The sequence below is a fragment of the Petaurus breviceps genome, unplaced genomic scaffold (assembly GCF_028583685.1).
Source record: "Petaurus breviceps papuanus isolate PSGF00001 unplaced genomic scaffold, PetGlider_PUasm1.0 91133, whole genome shotgun sequence".
NCBI lineage: Eukaryota > Metazoa > Chordata > Mammalia > Diprotodontia > Petauridae > Petaurus > Petaurus breviceps.
The window spans coordinates 28406377-28424364 of NW_027187419.1; the positions used below are offsets into that span (position 1 = coordinate 28406377).

General features: G+C 34.5%; 1 protein-coding gene across 2 annotated transcripts in view; it reads right to left on the bottom strand.

The window, feature by feature from the left end:
- Nucleotides 1–1441: 1441 nt before the first annotated feature.
- CEP57 (centrosomal protein 57) overlaps nucleotides 1442–17988 on the bottom strand; it is a 59753-nt gene continuing 43206 nt past the window's right edge. For both annotated transcript variants that reach the window (XM_069080255.1, XM_069080254.1), the window contains 5 exons: nucleotides 17569–17676; nucleotides 7505–7582; nucleotides 5877–6118; nucleotides 4627–4771; nucleotides 1442–2850 (listed from right to left, as the gene is read on the bottom strand). In XM_069080255.1, coding sequence (XP_068936356.1) covers nucleotides 2626–2850; nucleotides 4627–4771; nucleotides 5877–6118; nucleotides 7505–7582; nucleotides 17569–17676 — 798 coding nt within the window. In that variant the 3' untranslated portion in view covers nucleotides 1442–2625. The remainder of the gene's footprint in view (nucleotides 2851–4626; nucleotides 4772–5876; nucleotides 6119–7504; nucleotides 7583–17568; nucleotides 17677–17988) is intronic.

The following is a 17988-nucleotide window of genomic DNA, read 5'->3' on the forward strand; positions in this document are numbered from 1 at the left end:
CTTTGTGGCAAGTTGTCTGTCTTATTTTCTACAAATGTGCTTATTATTTAAATACTTTTAAAGAGGAAGAGCTGCAAAGGCTGCATAACCCACCCAGTAATTAAATAAGAATTCTATATAAATGTGTACAAAAATTTCTACTAAGCTTAGAGTTGGCCCAAATGTCCTTTTCCTAGGACAACAGACCCTCTGACCGTCTTTTGCTTGCTTTTTAGTTATCTGTAGCAATAATAGTTGACATTTATATAGTGCTTTAGGAAGGTTTTTAAAGTACGTGTAGAAAAAAAACAGCCCTAAGCTCTGGAAAAGACCCCTAATAAATACTAACTTTTCAATCACCTTTTAAATTTCCCTCTCTAAATCTAGTCATAGCTTTAAGTGGTGGGTTTTTGTAAGAGTCAGTAAACATATTTAAAACATGATCTTAGATGGGTAGCCACCTGATAAAAACAGTGAAGTCCACATCACACTGGCAATCCCAATGAAAGTACCAAGACACCTTAGCTGTACAAGTTACCACAATACTTTCAGAACATGTGTTCTTATCTTTTTCATGGATGAGACACAATGCTGCTATACATTACATTTCACTATCTTCACAGAAAAGTTTATCACTCATCCAAATCTTCCCAACACTTCTTGTGAGCTAAGTGAAACAGATTATGATCCATATTTTATGGATGAGAAACTGAGTTAAGAGTTTATGATCTGTTCCAACTTACAGTGTAGATCTCCTATCACCCAAACAACTGATTAGCACCCTAGCCCCATCACCAAATCATGGAGGAAAAAGATACATTTTCCTTATTTCCTTATGACCAATAGCTAACATTTTATATAGCACTTTTAAGGTTTTCAAAGAAGTTTACAGACATTCATTCTTATTTGGTCCTCACAACAACCCTGTGAGGTAGGTGCTATTATTATCCTTATTTACAGATAAAGAAACTGTGGTGCAGAGAAGTTAAGTGACCTGCTTATAGTCACACTGCCAATAAAAGTCAAGAGGGCGTACTTAAATACAGGGTCCTTATTCCAAGTCCAACATTCTTTCCACTACATTATTTTCCATTTACTAATTCCCTAGAGTCCATGCTTCAGTTGTTTCCTCACTGGATCTTGTAGCCTGTGAATCTTTTAGAAAACTGTTAATTTTTAACAAAACTTGTTACCAAAGGAACAACTATGGAGTTTGTTATGAGGTATTAACCTAATGAAGCCATGGAATAGCCCACCAAATATTAAAACCATGATTACTGGAAGTAGACTCTGTTAGAACAAATATTAAATAGGTAAATGATAGTTTCCCTGAGGGTGTTCCTATACTAGCAATTCAGAATTCTAGCCAATCTCAGCTGTTGAGCTGCAAACTTAGATTTAACTATTTATGAAATCTATAATATAAGCCTGCTACTGAAAACTTTAAGCAAAGTTTCAGCAGTTCCTTAAAACAAAGCTGGCTTTATTGACTTTAATGGCACATTTATAAAAAAAGTTAACATGTTTTTGTATATTCCAAAATAGGGAGAATTTTTTTACATCATTAACATAATAAATAACAGTTGCTGTGCACAGTTTATTTTGTATATGTACAGAACACTAATAAAAGTGAATATCCAAGGTGTTCAGTAACTATTTCAAGATAAAAAACACACTGCCAGGATTGAGTGGCATGATTACGAAAAGACAATATTTAAAAACAGCAAATGTACATGCTTTTATAACAACCCCTTGCCTCCCCCCACAAACCCCGTTGGTTTTTCACTTTATTCCTAAATCTCATTACCTATTTTCACATCAAAATTTGTTCACATTGGAAAACAATCAGGTAATTTTTTTTTGTGCTAACCTCATGTTCTATATATAGGCAACTACCTTGAATAATTATTTGGATTTTCTGGAATGAAAAATAGGGGAATAATAATTTTGTTTTGTTATGGGTTGAAAAAAAGACTAATTTCACTTAAAACTGTGTGGAAACAGATTTTGTGTTCTGGTTTTAAAAATTTGAAAACTTTTGCTTTTTTTGAAAAATTAATTAGTTATTGAGATAACACTAATGGAGAAGGGGAGAAAAATTATTTTAATCATTAATAAGCAAAGTCCTACTCTACAATATGAACTGGCATAAGAAAATATTCAAAAGATTTAAAATTCAGAAAGCCTCCATCAGCAAAATAAAGCATTTCTGGGGGGATGGAGGTGGAGAAAATGTTAGGGTGAGATTTATGAGACTTTTCAAGCAGTGTTGATAACTCTATGTACACGGTTTTAGCCTTGTGTTTAGATAATTTAAACTTAATTTTAATTCAGCTATAGTAGACTATTTTAAAAAAACCATTCACAAATAAAAACCTGGGAGTTTGTTTACAAAGTCCATTGCACAAGTACAGCAAGATTTGCCAAAGGGAATTCAGTAAAATGTGGCTTATTTTGTTTCCAGTAAAACTGTTCAACCTTGACTGGAGCTATTTAAAATAAGGAGTCTTAATATAAATGCTTGTGGTCCTCAGCACAAGTATTAGTCCCTCAAAAAGTATAAGAATATGCTATTTTTCAATATATGAATGGTCAACATGTGACAAAATATAAATTGTATGAAAAAAACATTTGATCTAGTACCAATCAATATTCCCAACCTAGGTTATCTTTCTGAATTGAAGTCTGTATAGTTTGCATGTCCTTCAACAACTGAAGGTTTCGACGGCTTTTCTCTCCAGGTTTCTGTTTGATAGAAATAGAGTCCTTCTTAGGGGAGCTCCCAGTGACTCCAGAATAGAGCTTGCTGTTGCCTTCTTGATCCTCTAAACATTTTTTGCTACCCTTTAGCTCCTTCATCTGTCTCTCCAACTGCAAAGCAGCCAAAAGGAAAAATGAAGATTAGTGTTAGCATTTTTCACTTTACCTTTTGTCCTTTACTAAATAGTTTCCCATCCCAAAACAGTATTATACAACAATCTAGTGTCACTAATAATGCATTTTACCATTACTACAAAAGGGTTTTCCAAAGTATTTGTTCCATCCTTATTGGTTTCCTGTAAGATTGCAAGAAAATGTGGAAGAATGCTATTCCAAAGATGCTGCTGGCATATTTATGTTCTTCTTAGAAGAATAAAATCAAGCCTACTAATTCACAACTTAGAATATGTTCATTTTCATAAGAATCACTCTTAATGACTATTTCCTTATTTAAATATGTAATTTAAAAAATCTATTGAACTCTGATCTGAAAACATACTGACAGGAGAGGCCCTTTAAAGCTCAAGATTTTAAAAACCATGAAGCATGTGATACATCTCCTTTAGACTTCACATTCTCCATCACTGCACCTTATAACAGTAATATAATAAAGCCAAGATGACACAGAGTCTATTTAATTTTATATACCACAAATAGTTAACAGGAAAGGTTCAAAGAAATGCCACCCCATCTTTCACATTATATTCCTGGAAGTTGAAAAGAAAGTAACCTGCACCTTCACTGTAGCTTATCCATCTGATGACCAAGGGGCATGCTTCTCTAATTTGCATTATAAATTCAAAGTATACTGGAATAAAGCCCATATCCAAACATTAAGACTCTTTTTTTGAGTATATAAATTTTTCCTTTATGTGAGGAATAAGTTCTGTTGCTGAGATTAAAAACCTGGCACCTAAAGTCTGAATGAACATTTAGCCATGGCTATAATTATAGAGACAGGGAGAGTTAAGTAAGTTTAGATGCTTTAAAGATCAAATTTTTGGCTAATGACCATGCTACCATTAATTTTGGAGGTGGACAAAGGGAGGCTTGAAGGTCATATCTACAATTCTATGGTGATTTCCATTTGTTTTTCTTAAAATCTAGTATTCTAAGTGTTCAAAGGATATGATATTTTAAAATATCATAATCATACATTAAAATGTAAAAGTATGCACAATACCAACCTACTGCCATTAACACTTGCCTCAGAACAGGAAGGTGAATGAAAACTGGTAGAAGTTAGTACTGGTAAGGAAGGTAAAGGAAGGTAGGGGGCAAAGTGATGTAGGAATAAAATTTTTTTTTTGGAGGGCAGTTGGGATTAAGTAACTTGCCCAAGGTCACACAGTTAAATTTTTTTTTTTAATTAGGAATAAATTAATGCAATTATAGTACTGCTAATCCACTCCAAGACCTACAAAGAAGATACAAAGCCAGAGGAGGGCAGGTAGCTGCCTTGATAAAATAACTCCAGATGCTAAAGCATAGTTAAAGATTATTTCCTAGCCTTTGCAAACAGCATTCAACTTAAAAGAAAGATAACTGCTTCGTGACCATTTAAATGAAATGTTTGTACATTTCAAGACTGGATCTAGGATGAAATATTCTTATGTCCACAAACTTGTCAGTTCCTTGAGAAAAACTGCAATGTGTTCTTTGGTATGCCCAGTACACTGAAGAAAACTCTCAGAAGATACACAAAATAATAATAATGATAAATACACTTTCCTCACTGAAGCACAGCAGATATTTAACAAAAGAGTTTTTGGTAAAAGAGGACCATCCTGTTGATCACAATTTGCAAAGAGACTTTTGGCTCCCCCTAAATAATGTACTATAAACAGACATTTTAAAAGAAAGTTGAGTACAGGTAAACTGACTTACCCGAGCCTGATGTTTTCGAACTTTAGTTATTTGGTTGGCCTTAGCTTCCATCCTTTCCACTAATTCCTCAAGTTCTTGTTCAAGGTCCTCTTTCAGTTCATTAGTTGGTGTTTCCTGGATAAGTTTGACTAGTTGTTGGTGATCACTTTACATGAAGAAATATAAGGGTTGATTAAATTATCTTTATTGCTCATGGTTATGTATAAAATAATCAAATACATTATTTTCTCTCTTGTCATCTATTCACTGGTACCCTGTTGCACCATCAGGCTATCAAAATAAAATTGAAACGTAAAGTTGGTTTTTAAAAGAATGATATAACTTTTTTAAAAGAAAAAGGGAGGTTTTTTTTTTTAACATTAAAAAGCTGTCCTCTACTTATAAAGTAGAACTCCAAATTAACAAATTTGAGTTGTATTTATATAATGAAATAACAAGTTTTCTAAATGAAACTACTAATCACAACAATCCTGAGATTTTATCTCCCCAGAAAATCTGTGACAATGACAAGATAAAAATAATGCTGGCAAAGTAATAGCAAGACAAAGCAGACTAATACACTGTTTCTGGAGCAATTAGTCTAACCATTCTGGAAAGCAATTTGGAATTGTGCTAAAACTGACTAAAATACTCAGTCTTTGATTCAGATTAAATACTTGCTAAATATTTAACTCTCCCTAGGTTAATAATTAAAAAGAAAGTTTCCATTCACACAAAAATATGTATGTTATCCCCTTCCACAGTAGCAAAAAAAAAAAAAAATTGTGGTACATGAACGTAACAGATTCCCAAACTGTAAGAAATGACATAATATACAAAGAAGCAAGGAAATCCATATAAATGGATACAAAATGATGTAAACAGAACTGGGAAAGCAATATACACAATGACTTACAATAATGTAAACATAAAGGATGATAAAAAAAAGGCAATGAAATTGAATTTTATTAAATAAGAATAAACTTTTTGGAACCCTGTACTGCTCTCCTTTCATTCTAGTCATAAAGACTTAGAAATATTGCATAAATCCTTACAAATTGTCAAGATCAGACTTTTTTGGGGGGACTGTCCCCCCAAATATCCCTGGTTCTTTTTCATTCTGTTTTATATGGGATGTCTTTGTGGGCAAGGAAATAAGGAGGGACATAGAGGGTGTTCCAAAAGCCATTAAAACCTTAAAAATGTACTATGCTTTTTGGAACATCTTATATTTAGAATGTAAAAACAAAACAAAAATAAAAGCAACTTACAAACTCATCTGTCCAAATTCATCCTGTAATGTCTGTAAGACTTCAAGTAGCTCTTCATGACAGGTGGAGGAAGAGGAGGATGCTGCTGATAACTTCCTGCCTTTACCATTTCGAGGAGACCCCTGCTTTGCCAGGGGAACACTGTTGACCACACGGTTATTGCATAAGGCTTTATTATGTTGTTTCATTAAATGTAAAACATGTTGTACATTGGCTACCACTGCATGGCTAGGGGTAGTGGACTTAAGGGAAGAAAACAAAGGAAGAAAAAGAATATTAATTTTTTTGAATATGTATTATGAATTTTAAGAGATACAAATTAATCCTTTTTTACATATTAGACTGATTTTTTCCCCCTTAAAACATTAAACTTGATCAAGCTTACATGAATGAAGATAAAAGTATCTGTTCTGCCTGATCACTGTGATGATCAAATAAAAAAATAAGCAGCTAGCTGATCGGAAGCAAGGAGGAAGAGTAAATAAAAGTACCTTAGATGTTATCTTTATGACTCTGGGCCATTCATCCTCAGTTTACTCATTAATAAAATGGAAATAACAGCAGCCCCTCACAGAGTTATGAGGATCAAATGAGATCATACATAGAAAGTACTTTGCATACCTTAAAAGTGCTTAAATAGATATTATCTACAATAATGCAATGATGGATGTGCAGCTCCTTTTCCTCTATGAAATAAGAACACTGAGGTCCAGAGAAGGTAAATAACTTGTCTTGGGTTCACATAGCTACTAAGTCTCTGATGCAGGAATGTGAATATAGATCTTCCTGTCTGCAGGTCTAGTTCCGTATCTATTACACCACATCAGAGGTTCTTAAAACTTTTTTTACACCATACTTAGGCAGTCTGGTAAAATCTATGGACTCCTTTTCAAAGTAATATTTTTAAATGCTTAAAATAAAAATACACAGAACTGCAAAGGAAACCAAGCATATTTAAATAGCTATCAAATGTTTAACAAAAAGACAAAAAAAACTCCCAAGAACACAGACCCCAAGTTAAAAACTGCTGCTCCAGATGAAAGGACCCCAAAGTTAGCTACCTTGACTACAGCAAAGGAGCGGAATTAGAAGAGGAGATTAAAGCAGGAAAGATAGATATAGTCAATCTAAAATATGGTCTGGAAGTAATTCAGAAGCACAATGGACTTCTTGACATTAGAAACGCTGATCTAGTCCAACCCCCTTCATTTTACAGATAAGGAAACTGAAGGCCAATATCACAAAGGGAACAAGCTGCAGTGCCAGAAACTGAACCCAAGTCCTACTTCCAAATAAGGTAGACTGCTTCTTATATTCAGGTCCCCTTGCTTCCCTATGAGCTCTTTGCTTAGTAATTTCCCTTTCTTGTTCTACAGCATTGCCTAGATTTCTGCTCCCTAAGGGCTTTTTCCTTGACATCCTTGGACTCCATTCCCTTCCACTCCCCTAGTTCCTGTTTTCAGGATATTGGTATATCACTGAGATAATCCTTGGAAGCAGAAGCAAAAAAAAATCGCCTACACTCTGGCAGACAAGGCAAATTATGAGTTCTAACGAAGAAATCTTAGCTTCAAAAAAGTATTAAGATTCCAGCAAGAGAACATAAATTCCATTTTTATCCAACTCACCTTTCCAGCTACAAACGGCATGTCACCCAAGCACAATCTATAATGTGGCTGTACATGAAAATGGTTCCTAGGAGATTTCTAGGTTTAAAACAAAAAGGGCAATGAACCAATCATCCATTTATCCATAATTTAGAATTGCCTATATTACAGATGATTAACCTAAAACCTGAGTTTATTCCTTTTGGGCAACTGGCTTCATTTCTTTATCATGTGGCAGTCTAACATTTTAATGAGCAATCAGTCAACAAGTACTGCATCTTAACTGTGGGAAACCACAGAGAAGGAAAAGGCTTTGGTTATCTACTCTAAAAGGGTTTACAATTTAGTTGGCATGGTAGTACACACAAACAAATACACACTTGAAGATTTACAAAGTAACAAACAAATACAAATTAATGTATAATGCTAGCTTCAGTAAAAAGCTGCTGAGGAAAGTAAAGGAATGAATGGAATTCAAAAAACAAAAAAAAACTAGCTGATAGTTATAGCCAAGGATAGGTAATAATCCATATTTTGGTATTTTAAAAACAGCAGTATTCTAAGAGAAACTGTATGGTGTAATGGCTCAAGACTCATGAAGACGTTTATTTAAGTCCCAACTCAGATATCCCTCTAGGCTGTGTGACCCTGGACAAGTCACTGATGAACTTCTCTCATCAGTACTCAAGGCAACAGTCTAAGATTATAAGCTTCAGAGGATACAGGATCTGTAGCAGTAGCAGAAGTTCTTGAGTTCTCTACACTGAGGAAAATCAGATGTGTTGCTTAAAATGAAATGGAAACTTCACACCCCACCTCCTTTCAAAAAACAAATAAACAAAACTAAACCATTCAGCACAGAAAAGGGAAACTAAATATTGCATTTGTTGGCAGAGCATGGTCAACAAGTTGTTTTTTGAGAAACTTTTTTGTTATTTTCTTTTATCTTTGTTACAAAATGTATATATTCTAAAATGAATGTGATATGGGAATAAAAACCATCAATTAAATCTTTTGTAAAAAAAAAGGTAGTGATATTTGCTCTAACTTAGCCACTTGTCTTTTTAAAAGGCTCCACACACTCTCGTTTGCTTAGAGAATCCAAGAGAATCAGAAAAGATACATTGAGACATTTAAGAGCTTTACTAAAATTGCAGACAACAAAATGAACTCTTAAAAATCAATAGCATTTCTATATAATAATGACAAAATCTAAATGGCAACAGTACCAGGGGAAATTCCACTGCAAATAACTACAAAATGCACAAAGTATCTAGAGATCAATATACCAAAGCATACAAAATACTTAAACAGATTCAATTTAAAATTGCTGTTAAGTCATTTCAGTTGTATCCAACTCTTCATGATCCCATTTGGGGTTTTCTTGGCAGAGATGCTGAAGCAGTTCACCATTTCCTTCTCTAGCTCATTTTACAGATGAGGAACTCTGAGGCAAACAGGGTTAAGTGACTTGCCCAGGGTCACACAGCTACTAAGTGTCTGAGGCTAGATTTGAACCTGGGAAGAGGAGTCCTCCTGACGTCAGGCTCCACACTCTGTTCACTGCACCATTCTGCTGCCAGATTCAATTTAAAAGTGATACTTTAAAGATATGAAGAGCAACTTAAACAGCTGGAAGTATATTCAGAGCTATGGCTGGGCTGTGCAAATATACCAAAATAAAAATGACAGTTGTCAAATTTAATTTATAGTTTTAATGCAATACCAATCAAATTAATAAAGGGATACTCTACAGAATTTCGTAAAATAAAAGCAAAATCTATTTGGAAAAACAAAATATCTAGAATATCAAGGAAAATGATGAAAGCATGTTAAGATATCAAATAACATTATAAAATAGCAGTCATAAAAATAATCCAGTAATGATTTAAAAAGAGAGAGAACTAGCTCAATGGAAGGGAACAGAAAAACCCTCAGTCCACATCAACACTTTACACAATATTCCACATATTTTCTAAATTGAATATTTGTGACCTTAATTTGAAAAAGATCATACTCATGAAGAAGTCAGAAAAGATCATATAACTTTTTTTTATTTTTAAAAATATTATATTTAATCAGAAAAACCCTCCTCACTCTAGCCCTAAATCCTAATTGAAAACAAAGGAAAAGGAACCTATTACAAAAACGTATAGTCAATCAAAACAAATTTCCGTATTAGTCATGTCTGAAAATTTTTTTGTCTAAATTCTACACTCTGATTCTTTCATCTCTCTATCAGGCAGTTTCATCAACTGCCTTCTAGAATCATAGTTGATCATTATGCTGATAAGAGTTATTAATTCTTTCAGAGTTGTCTGCCTTCACCACATTGCTGTCATCGAATAAACTGTTCTCCTGGTTCTGTTCACTTTATTCTGCATCAGCTCTCTCTGAAACCCTCTCCTACATTATTTCTTCTAGCACAATAATAATCCATCACATTTATATACCATAATTTGTTAAGCCTTTACTTAGTCTGTAGATATTCCTTCAAATTACCATTCTTTGCCACCTCACAAATAGCTTTTATAACTATATTTGTCCATTTTTAAGAGTCTGTTTTCCTTAGAGTAAATGAATCCCTCCCTTAATCTGTCCTCTTTCTAATTTCCTCTATTTCCCCATTGAATAAAATGTATTTTTGTTCCAAATTTTGTGTGTGTGTATTCTTTTCTCCTTTGACCAATTCAGAAAGTTAAGCTGAATTATTATTCTGCCCCCTGGCCACCCACTGTTTATATAGCTGTCTACTTTCCCACCCTCATTATGTGAGATAATTTTCCCAAACCATTCTTTCCTTTCCCCCCACTGTATTCTTCTCTTTCTATTCTTTTAAATATCATCAAAACATAAAAGAGCTTCTCTAAGACCTTATCTAATTTGACTCTATGCACCCCGATGATGCTAGGATTCAGAGGGGTCACAAGTATCATCTCCCCATATTAGAATGTAAGAAGTTTATTCTTGCACAGTCATTTGCAATTGTTCATTAGTATGTACCTTTTAATGCTTCTCAATTCTTGTGTTTGAACTTCAAAGATTCTACATAGCTCTGGTCTTTTCATCAAGAATGCTTGGAGGTAAAACTTTAGGCAAAGTTTAGCTGGGAGGTAGAGCCAAGACAGTGAAGGAGAGAGAGTAACCCAGTAGAATTCACCCACCATTCTCCTCTCAAGAACTTTTTTTAAAATAGTCAATTATTTTTTTTTTTATTATGAGCAATCAGGGTTAAGTAACTTGCTCAAGGTTACACAGCCAGTTATTTCTGGGTGTGGTGCTAAGTGTCGGAGCCCGGATTCAATCCCCAGGTCATCCCGATGCTGGAGCTGGTGCTTTTACTCGCTGAGCCACCTGGCCGCCCCTAAGCAATTGGGGTTAAGTAGCTTGCTCAAGGTTACATGGCCAGGTGTTTCTGGGTGGGTGCTAAGTGTTTGAACCTGGGATTCGATTCCCAGGTCATCCCGACACTGAAGCCGGTGCTCTTACTTGCTGTGCTACCTGGCTGCTCCCCAAGAACTTTAAAATAACTCTCCCTAAGCTCCCTAATTTTCACTATTAAAAATTACTGAAAGAAACTGGCCAGCCATAACTAAGGAACTCCTCTAAGAAAAATTCCCAAGACCAGATGGATTCATGAGTGAATTCTACCAAACACTTAAAGAACAATTAATTCCAATATTAAATAATCTATCTGGAAAAACTGGCAAAGAAAAAGTCCTACAAATTCATTTTATGACACAAATATGGTGCTGATACTTAGAAAGAGTAAAAACAGAAAAGTATAGACCAGTTTCCCTAATTAATACTGATGCAAAAATTTTAAATAAAATACTTGCAAGGAGATTACAGCAATGTATCGCAAAGATCATACACTATGACCAGGTGGGATTTATAGCCAGGAATGCAGGGAAAACTATCAGCATAAATGACCATATTAATAATAAAAATCATATGATTATTTTAATAGACAAAGTTTTTGACAAAATATATTCCTATTAAATACTAGAAAGCATAGAAATAAATGGAGCTTTCCTTAAAATGATAAGTAGTACCTATCTAAATCCATCAGCAAGCATTATCTGTAATGGAGATAAGCTAGAAGTCTTCCCAATAAGATCTGGGATGAAGCACAGGGTCCCTGTTATCACCACTATTTTACAATGAACAACTTTAGCAAAATTGCAGGATATAAAATGAACCTACATAGATCATCAGCATTTCTATATATTACCAACAAAGTCTAATAGGAAGAGAAATTCCATTTAAATTTACTGTAGACAGGGGCGGCTGGGTGGCGCAGTGAATACAGCACTGCCCTGGAGTCAGGAGTACCCGAGTTCAAATCTGGCCTCAGACACAACACAATAACTAGCTGTGTGACCTTGGGCAAGTCACTTAACCCCAACTGCCCTCCAAAAAGCAAAAAATAAAAAATAAAATAAATTAACTGTAGACAATATAAAAATACTTGGAAGTCTACCTGCTAAGAAAAACCTAAGAACTATATGAACACTTTTCACACAGATAAAAACAACTGGAGAACTATTCATTGCAATGGGTAGCTGAGTCAACATATTAAAAATAACTGTTTTACCTTAAATTCATTTACTCATTCAGTGCCACACCAATCAAACTACCAAAAAGTTATTTTACAGATTTAGGAAAAAAAATTCATCTGGAAGAAGAAAGGAGGAGTAAAGAATATCAAGGGAATCAATGAAAAAATGTGAAAGACAACCTATCAGTACCATATTTTAAACAACATTACAAAGCAGTAAGCAGGAAAGCCCGGTATTGAATAGAGTGGTCAATCAGTGGAACAGATTAAGTACACAATAATGGCTGTCCTTCATGCCTGAAGAGGACCAAGATGACACAACTATGATGGGATCAAGGTACAATGTGTCCAACTGTGGCTAATCAGACCAAAATGAGCTTGGAAGACTCCAGGAAAGGCTGGACACAAATAGTCTATATAACCCAAGGATCCACGTTTTTGGGACAAGATCCCACTATTTTACAAAAATTTCTGGGAAAATTAGAAACCAATTTGGCAGAAATTAGGTATAAACCAACCTTTCACACTGTATACCAAGATTAGGTCAAAATGGGCATGATTTAAACATAATAGGTGATATCATATGCAAATTAGGGGAGCATGGGAAATTTTACCTATCAGATCTATGGATAAGAGAAAAATGTATGACTAAACGAGATAGGGAGAATCACGGAAAGTGATCTCATCAGTATTTAAAGCAACAATCAATTAAAATTATAAGCTTTAGAGAAGGACACGGATCTGCAGCAATAGCAGATACTGTGAGGATTATGGAAAGTAAAACGGGTAATTTTGATTACTTTAATTAAAAAGGTTTTGAACAAACAAACCAATGCAGCCAAGATTAGAAGGAAAGCAGGAAACTGGGGAAAAAATTTACAGCAAATTTCTATGATAAAGGCCTCATTTCTCAAATATATAGGGAAGTGAGTCAAATTTATAGAAATACGAGTCATTACCCAACTGATAGTCAAAGGATACAAACAGGACATTTTTAGAAGAAATCAAAGCTATCAATAGTCACATGAAAAAAGACTTTAAATCACTCAGTACTGACTAGAAAAATTCAAATGAAAACAACTCCATTCTATACCTATGTCAAAATGAAATACCATTTTATACCTATCAAACAGGTTAACAATACATAGAAGGAAAATGACAAATGATAGAAGGGATATGGAAAAACTGGGACACTAAATGCACTACTGGTAGAGTTGTAAACTGGTCCAATCATTCTGGAGAACAATTTGGAACTATGCTCAAAAGGTTTTAAAACTGTGCCTAATCTCTGACTAGGTCTCTATCCCAAAGAGATAAAAGAAAAAGAATAGCTCTCTATACATAACAATAATAGTTAACAACAGCTCTTTTTGTAGTGGCAAAGAATTAGAAATTGAAGGGATGTTTCTCAATTGGAGAATGGCTGAACAAGTTGTGCTATATGATTGTGATGGAATACTACTGTGCTATGAGAAATGATATATAGGATGGTTTCAGAAAAACCTGCAAAAACTTAATGAACTGATGCAAAATGAGGTGAGCAGAACCAGGAAATGTTGTACACAGTAACAGCAATACTGTATAAGTGATCAACTGCAAATCCTTAGCTATTGTCAGCAATCCAATGATCCAAGAAAATTCTGAAATACTTGTGATGAAAAAATGCCAGTCACCTCCAGAGAGACAACTGATGAAATCTGAATGCAAACTGAAGCATAATTTTTTTTTTTACCATTTTTTTGGGGGGGGGGGCAACATGGCTAATATAGAAATATGTATTGCATGATTTCACATGTATGATTGATAGCACATTTTTTTTTGCCTTCTCAATGGGTGGGGGAAAGGCAGAGGTAGAGAATTCAAAACTGAAATTAAAAAAAAAAAGTTAAAAATAAATGAACAGGGGCAGTCAGCTGGCAGAGTGGATAGAGCACTGGCCCTGGAGTCAGGAGGACCTGAGTTAAAACCTGGCCTCAGACACTTTCTAGCTGTGAGACCCTGATTAAGTCACTTAACCTTGATTGCCTCAAATAAATAAATGAATGAATCAAGGTTTAGCAGGCTTCTATTTCATTAAAGATCCATTTTTCTCCCTGTCACATTACATTCAGTTTTACTGGGTAAGTTATTCTTGGCATTAAGCCTATATTCTTTTCCTTCTAGAATATTTTATTCCAAGTTCTTTGCTCCTTTCCAGTGGTGGCTGCTGAGTCATGTGTGATTCTGACTGTGAATCCTTGGTACTTAAATTCTTTCTGGCTGTTTGCAGTATCTTTTCCTTGACCTGGAAATTCTGGATTTGGAATTTTTGTTTTGAGGTTTCTTTCAGAAATGGCTAGTGGATTCTTTCTCTGTCTCTTCACCCTCTGGTTTTAAGATAATTGGGTAGGTTTCTTTTAAAATTAAAAAAAATATATCATGTTATTCATTTTTTTCTCCTCAATCTGTTTTCCAGGTCAGTTTTTTTTGTTTGTTTTGGTGCTATGAAATAGCTTACATTTTTTTTCAGTCTTTAGGAACTTTCTTTTATTATTGTTGCTTCACAGAGTCCTTGGATTCTACTTGTTCTATTCTTAATTTTCAGGGAGTTTGCTTGGACAAAATTTAGTACTTCTTGGGCCAAGATGTTAATTCCCTTTCCAATTCTTTCTTCCATTGCTTTAATTTCTTTTCTATTTTTTTTCCTGAAGTTCTTTATTCCATTTATAAAAACATTTTTAAAAGAAATCATGTTTTATTTCTTCTAGGAATTTGAGTTTGTGCTCAACCTATGTTTTTCTTTGAGACTTTGCTTGTAAATATTTCAGAGTAATTCCTTTTTTGGGTTGTATCTTGAGTATCCCTGTAAGCATAGTTCATTTTGTTGGGTTCTTTTTGACTACTTGTTGTTCCAGTCTACTTCATCAGATTTAATGTTGGGTTGGGCTTTGCCACACTTCTGGAGAAAAGGTCTGGGTTGGTTTTGTTGCTGTTTTTTTTGAGGTACTGAATTTGTGTCATTCCAGGATGTAAGGGGCAGGGTAGGGACCCACAAGCTTTCATTGCATCCAAAATGGGCTAATCTTGGGCAAAATTTGATCACTGTCTCCCTTGTCTGAGCTCTGCAAGTTCCTGACCCAAGTTAGGGTCTGAGCAAGAGCATTTTGCTGTTGGACTCAGCCCTTTCAGCCAGCTGGCTCAGAGTAAAAGAACTGTAGGCTCCCTTTTGGTCATTAATTCCTGTTTTGCTCATTCCTGTACAGGCTGGAAGAGATGCAGGAACTAAGATCTTACGATGATTCTAGGGTCTGAGGCACACTGCTGATGCCTGTTTCTGAACTTCATCCATTCTTGGTACATTGGTTAGGGTTTCTCTACCCAAGAATACTACCCCATGCACAAGTTTCCTTCTCACTCTGTTCTGGATCTGTGAACCTGCAACTGGGTAGTGGGAAGAAAGCTGCCAGCTGGCACCTTCCCCTGTCAAGGTGCTCATTATGGGTCTGGGAAGTCTTCTTGCCCTAGCTCACAGTTTCCTCCTGAACAATGGAGTGTTCCATTATGCAGCATGTTCTTAGCTCTATCAGTTCTTAGTGCTAAAAAACCTCTATGCCTGTTCTCTCTAAGCTGAGCTGGCTGTGACTTTTTTTTTTCTATTTCCCCATTAGAATTTGGTCTGGTGCATTTTCTAGATCTATTTGGAAAAGTTGTGTGGAAGGTAGCTTGCCTGTATTGATTCCTACAAATTCTTCATTTTAATTCTGTTCAGATCATATACCTTTCATAGTTATGGACAGAAGATATAACCAAACAAGGGATAGAGAGAATTACAGAATATTAAAAAAAAAACCAACCACTTATTATTACATGAAACTGAAAAGCTTTTATACCAACAAAATTAATGTTCTTGGATAAGAAGGGAAGTAGTTGAATGAAAAAAGAAATCTTTGTATCACATTTCTCTGATAAAGGTTCAGTATCCAAGACATATAAATAATTCTCATACACCCCAATATATAAATGATCAAAAGAGATGAACAAAATTTTCAAAAGAAGAATTGTAAACAATTAACAATCATATGAGAAAATGCTCCAAATCGCTAATTGTGAGTGGTAACATAAAATCAAAACAACCCTGAAGTTTTTCCCCATACACTAAAAAGCAAAGACGACAAGAGGAAAATAGTTGGAGGGGTTGAAGGAACAGGCACACCAGTGCATTGTTGGTGGAGCTGTGCATCAGCAGGATCATACTGGAAAGCAATCTGGAATTATGCAAATACAGTGACTAAATGCCCATAACCTTTCGTTCAATGATTCCATTATTAGGGTTATACATGGAGGTCATTGATAAGTCCACACATATACAAAAATATAAATAGCAGCACTTTTTGTGATAGCAAAGAATTAGAAAAAAAAAAAAGCAGTCCCATTGCCCATAAACTGGGCAGAGATGGGAAGTTCACATATATTTTCTTAACTTTTTTTTCTTTCTTATTATCTTTAAAAAAAATACTACTTGTTATATGGGATGGCTCTCTGAGAAGAGGAGGAATACTGGGGGAGATTGTGATAATATAAAAAAAGACATGAATAAAAACATACTTTTTTAAAAATAAGGAGGAACATATGAAAAAATACTCTAAATCACTACTGATTAGAGAAATGCAAAATCAAAACAACTCTGAGGCACCCACATCACACCTATCAGATTGGCTAACATTACAAAACAGGAAAATGATAAATGTTGGAGAAGATGTGGGAAAACTGGAATACTAATGCATTAATAGTGGAGTTGTGAACTGATCCAACCATTCTGAAGAGCAATTTGGAACTATGCCCAAAGGGTTATAAAATTGTGTCTACCCTCTGCCTTAGCAGTATGGTCTGTATCCCAAGGAAATCATAAAAAAGGGAAAGGGACCCACATGTACAAAAATATTTCTAGAAGCTCTTTGTGTGGTGGTAAAGAACTGGAAATTGAGGGGATATCCATCAATTAGGGAATGGCTGAACAAGTCATGGTATATCAATGTAATGGAATACTATTGTATTAACAAGAAATAATAAGAAGGTTGACTTCAGAAAAACGTGGACTTACATGAACTGATGCTGAGTGAAGTGAGCAGAACCAGGAGAACATTGTACACAGTAACAGCATAACTGTGTGATGACTAACTGACAGAATTAGCTCTTCTCAGCAATGCAAGGATCTAAAACAACTCCAAAAGACTCATGATGGAAAATGCTATCAACATCCAGGGAAAGAACTATGGAGTCTGAATGTAGATTGAAGCATACTATTTGCTCTTTTTTTGTTGTTTTATTTCTTCTGATTCCTCCCATTGGTTTTAAGTATTTTTTTTACAACTCATTAATTTGAAAATATGTTTAATATGAATGTATATATCAGATTGCACACTGTCTTAAGGAGGGGGAGAAAATTTAGAACTCAAAATATTATAGAAGTGAATGTTGAAAACTAAAAATAAACTTAAAAACTATTTTTTTTTTAAAAAAAAGGACTAATAAGGCCCCACATTACCTTGTCTGGCTGTTTCGTTTTCTTTTTCTTCATTCTTTTTGCATTGGTAGAATATGATGGTATCTTTTCCTCAAACAACTGTCTATTTGTTTCTATTCCAGTTTGCAACTAGGAAATATAAAAGGCTAGTTATTTTACAAAGAAAAGTAGGAACTATCATACAAATCTTTGTATGATATGACTTGCCAACCTAAGGTTAGAAAATTCACTGATAATATTTGATAATGAAAAAGAATAATCAGAATGGATCAAATGGATCAAAGCCATAATTGTGCTAACATATTATAAACCTACAAAGCAGTTATATATCACATGTTCAGCATCTTATTCCTATCATTATTTTATTATCTATATCTAGTCTTTTTTTCTTACTATTTTAGTCAGACACTTCACCTCTGTTATTTTTATAGTTTATTTTAT